The following is a 3637-nucleotide window of genomic DNA, read 5'->3' on the forward strand; positions in this document are numbered from 1 at the left end:
CCGATCTTGGATTCAAATGCACCCTTGTGAACAATAAAATCATAACAAATAGTAAAAATAATAATCTAAAACATTGTTGAATGTTCGCTCGTACATTGTCGAATGTTCTATATACATGCAAAATTCTCTGAAGAACAAACATTCCTAAAATCAGTGCTTCAAAATGAATTCAAAAATTCTTTTATTCACAAAAATTTGCACGGACGTAGAACAGTCAACAATGTTGAGGGTGCTTTTGAGCATGTGACATGTTCTAGACTGATCCACCAGAAAAAGTTCAGAAAAGAAATCCACCAGAAAGAAAGTACGTAGCCATGTAGGGATTTGTTGACACAAGGTCATTATGATGTCAGGTACAAAATAGCCTAGACGGATTATCTATATTACTCTGAAAATTCGCAGTGCACTTTTGGCTTAAAAGTACTAGGAGTAAGTGTTGCGTACTTCGTATTTTTCACAACGTTGGAAATGAATCGAATCGTGAATGACTAAATGGTAATCCTAAGCAAAATTGAAGGCCAGCATCTCGTCCCCTTTTGCCTTACTCAAGAGGAAACAGATCCAGCCAGCCGCCCCACGGCTGTTCAGCCGATCCTTGTATTGTCCCGGCCGAAGACGAGCGTGGTGGCCCAGTTGACCGCCACGTAGAACCTGTTCCTCCAGCTCACCACCCTCGTCAGGTACGCGGAGCGCCACATGACCCAGCTGAGGAAGCCGGCCATCGACACCCCCTTGGCGTCCTTGTTCTCACGGAGGTCCACCAGCGCCTTGTACCGGCCCACGGAGGCCATGCTCCCGATGTGCTTGTACACGAAGGGCTCCCCCAGGTCCGCCTTCTTGCCGCAGTGCGCCCTGCCGCCGCCGTTCTGCGCCGCCAGCTTCTTGAACAGCTGTGCCAGGTACTTGCCCTCCCTCTCCGCCACCTGCGCCAGCGCCGGGAGCACCGGCCTCTTCGTGCTCTCCAGGAACCCCGCGCAGTCGCCCAGCGCGTACACGTCCTCCACGCTCGGCACGCGGAGATACTCGTCGATGCCGATCCTGCGTCCCATTTCCCATGTCACATGTTCGGTTAGATCGCCACCAATGCTATGTGCTTCGCTGTGTTTCGTGGAGAAAATTAAGCACTGGCGGCATGGACATGGACGTACCTTCCGCCGGGGGACTTGGGGAGGTCGAGGGACTTGACGAACTCTGACGGGCCGACGCCGGTGGACCAGACGAGGAGGCCGTAGGGGACGTGGGTGCCGTCGCTCAGCACGATCTCCGTCGGCAACACCTCCTTCACCACGCCTTTCACCAGCTTCACTCCGTACTGCACACGCCATCGCCACCGGACACCAGTAATTCCCAAATCAAATCACGAGCACAGACAGCAGAATGCCATTGAGTATACAAGAACTGTTTCTGCTTAGTTACCTTTGAGAGGTGGTTCGTCGCGTACTGCCGCAGCCCGACGTCGAACGACGACAAGATCTCGTTGGCCTAGCAGTAACATAGGGGATGATCAATTCAGGTACACCGTACACCATGGCCTGATGCTTAATAAGATCGAGAATTCGAGATGCATGCGTATATGTAAGTAGCTAGTGTACGTACCTCGATGAGGGTGACCTTGACATAGTCCTTGACATGCGCATACCTGTCCCGCACGTCGCGCATGATGAAGTCGCTGAGCTCGCCGCTGAACTCCACTCCGGTGGGACCTCCGCCGACGACCACGCAGTGCAGGAGCCGCTTTTTCTCTGCCTCCGACAGGCCTGTTGATTCAGATAAACACAACAAGAATCAACAGCGCGTACCATTGCAGAGCTCATGACCAAGATCGCTACGACGCGCCAACTACACTCTACTCAACAACAGGTTTGCATGCGAATGCGATGCATTTGATCGATCTGGTTAGCTACCTGGGTTCTCGGACAGCATGAGGTTGGTGAGGAGCTTGCGCCTGATCTGCTGCGCCTCGTTCACCTCGCGGAGGAAGATTGCGTTCTCTTGGACGCCCTTGATGTTGAAGGTGAGCGGCTCCGCGCCGCTGGCGATCACAAGCTTGTCGTAGGCCACCCTGAAGCGGTAGGGGTTGGTGGGCAGCTGCTCGTCGCCGGCCGCCACCGTGCAGTACACCTCGTGCTTCCGCGTGTCGATGCCGGTGCAGTTGGCGAGGAAGAAGTATGATCCGGGGCGGGTGGCGAGCGCCGGCTGGATGCGGCTGACGGGCTCCACAACGGACCGGAACTCCAGCGTGCCGACGCACGTCGACGCCAGCAGCGGCGTGAACACCATGTGGTTCCTCGGGGACACGCACACCACGTCGTAGGCGGAGGTGTCCACGTCCTTGAGGAACCGGCACGCCGCCCACCCGGAGCCGAGCACCACCACGCGTGGCTTGTTCTTGAGGCCCGTTGGGCCCAGATCCGGCAACGCCGCCATCGCCTCAGCGGGGTCCTCGGTGTCGGAGCACTCCGCCGCCAGGGGCTCTGCTGCCGCGGGGAGCAGCCTCGAAGGCGTCGCGCTGATGCCTCTGTTCTGGCCGTAGAGATGCCCCCCCGCGCCGGCGCCGCACTTGTCGGCGAGGCCGGCGCACGCGAGGCTGTGGAACGACGACGCGGCGTGGCGGCTCCGTGGCCCCAGCGCCGCCGCATTGAGCAGCGCGGAGGCCGCCGGGGTGGGCGCGCCGCCCTCGGACGCGATCCTCGAGAGGGACTGCGACAGCTGCGAGCTCCTCGCGATCCTAGACCAAGCCATTGAAGCGTGCGTGCTGCGCTGCTTCTACCGCCTGTATCTCGTGTGAGTTGCTGCAGATGTCACTGCGAAGATTCGGGAAGAAGACTCGAATCAGCAAAGCAAATCATCCAACACGCACATGGGTTAGCATACACAACAATGCATAGAAACCGACGACAAAACGGCAAGAGAATATATAGATCGACGGCGAGGAACTGGAAACCCCAAGGCGAAGAGACCACTAGCTACTAGAACAGGGCGAGTCCATGGCGGCGTACGTACGTGGAACCGACTTGCGTCCGCCGCCTCGTTTGATGATTCCGGGCCCCGTGCGTCACGGCTTCCGTGCAAAGGCACCGCCGACGCACTAGAAGGAGAAGAGGAAGAAACAGCGAGGCAAGAGTCGAATCGAAGGATTACCGGGCGAGCGTACGCGATCGAATCAGCAGCAGGGCGGAGACGTCGTCGCGGGGCCCGCCATGGACGAAGAGGAAGAAGCCAAGGCGCGCGTCCTGGTCACCGGATCGGCTCGCGTGTGGGAAAGGGAGTTTTCTATCTGGAGCGGAAAGGAAAGCGAAATATCTGGAGGAGAGAAAGAGTCGCGCGTGTCTTGGAGAGGAGAGTATATTTACTTTCCCCCGACTTGCCGGGAGGAGCCTGGCTTGCGCAGCAAGAAGAGACGAACCAACGGAACCCCGGGCCCGTTTAATTCTGCCGTGGGGATCCGCGGTTGAGCAAAATCAATTCTTCTTTCCTTTTCTTCCTCGGCACTGCATGCATGCCCGCGCTGCCTGCCTGGCTGCGACCCGGTCAGCGCCAGCTGTCACGTACCGGCCGCCCCATCCGCGCTGAGATACTCGCGGGCGGCGGCGCACGTACGTACCGGTTCGGCTTCCGTGCACGCACTGTCTCGACC

The 3637-nt window shown here is 57.7% G+C and overlaps 1 protein-coding gene across 1 annotated transcript; it reads right to left on the reverse strand.

Annotated features, from left to right (window-relative positions):
- Positions 1-289: 289 nt before the first annotated feature.
- On the reverse strand, positions 290-3306 carry LOC119359251 (internal alternative NAD(P)H-ubiquinone oxidoreductase A1, mitochondrial-like). Its single transcript, XM_037625532.1, has 6 exons — positions 3142-3306; positions 1905-2804; positions 1597-1757; positions 1417-1482; positions 1149-1312; positions 290-1038 (listed from the first exon to the last, which is right to left on the reverse strand). The coding sequence occupies exons 2-6, from the start codon at positions 2740-2742 to the stop codon at positions 585-587; spliced, it is 1683 nt and encodes a 560-aa protein (XP_037481429.1). The 5' UTR covers positions 2743-2804; positions 3142-3306; the 3' UTR covers positions 290-584.
- Positions 3307-3637: the final 331 nt, after the last annotated feature.

Source organism: Triticum dicoccoides, chromosome 2A (assembly GCF_002162155.2).
Source record: "Triticum dicoccoides isolate Atlit2015 ecotype Zavitan chromosome 2A, WEW_v2.0, whole genome shotgun sequence".
Lineage (NCBI taxonomy): Eukaryota > Viridiplantae > Streptophyta > Magnoliopsida > Poales > Poaceae > Triticum > Triticum dicoccoides.

Excerpts from the sequence above, each read along its gene's own strand:
- LOC119359251 (XM_037625532.1), bottom strand. The coding sequence starts at position 2,742 with ATGGCTTGGTCTAGGATCGCGAGGAGCTCGCAGCTGTCGCAGTCCCTC. Across the intron at positions 1,758-1,904 it reads CATGCTGTCCGAGAACCCAG|GCCTGTCGGAGGCAGAGAAA; the intron begins GTAGCTAACCAG and ends CTGAATCAACAG. Across the intron at positions 1,483-1,596 it reads TCAAGGTCACCCTCATCGAG|GCCAACGAGATCTTGTCGTC; the intron begins GTACGTACACTA and ends TGTTACTGCTAG.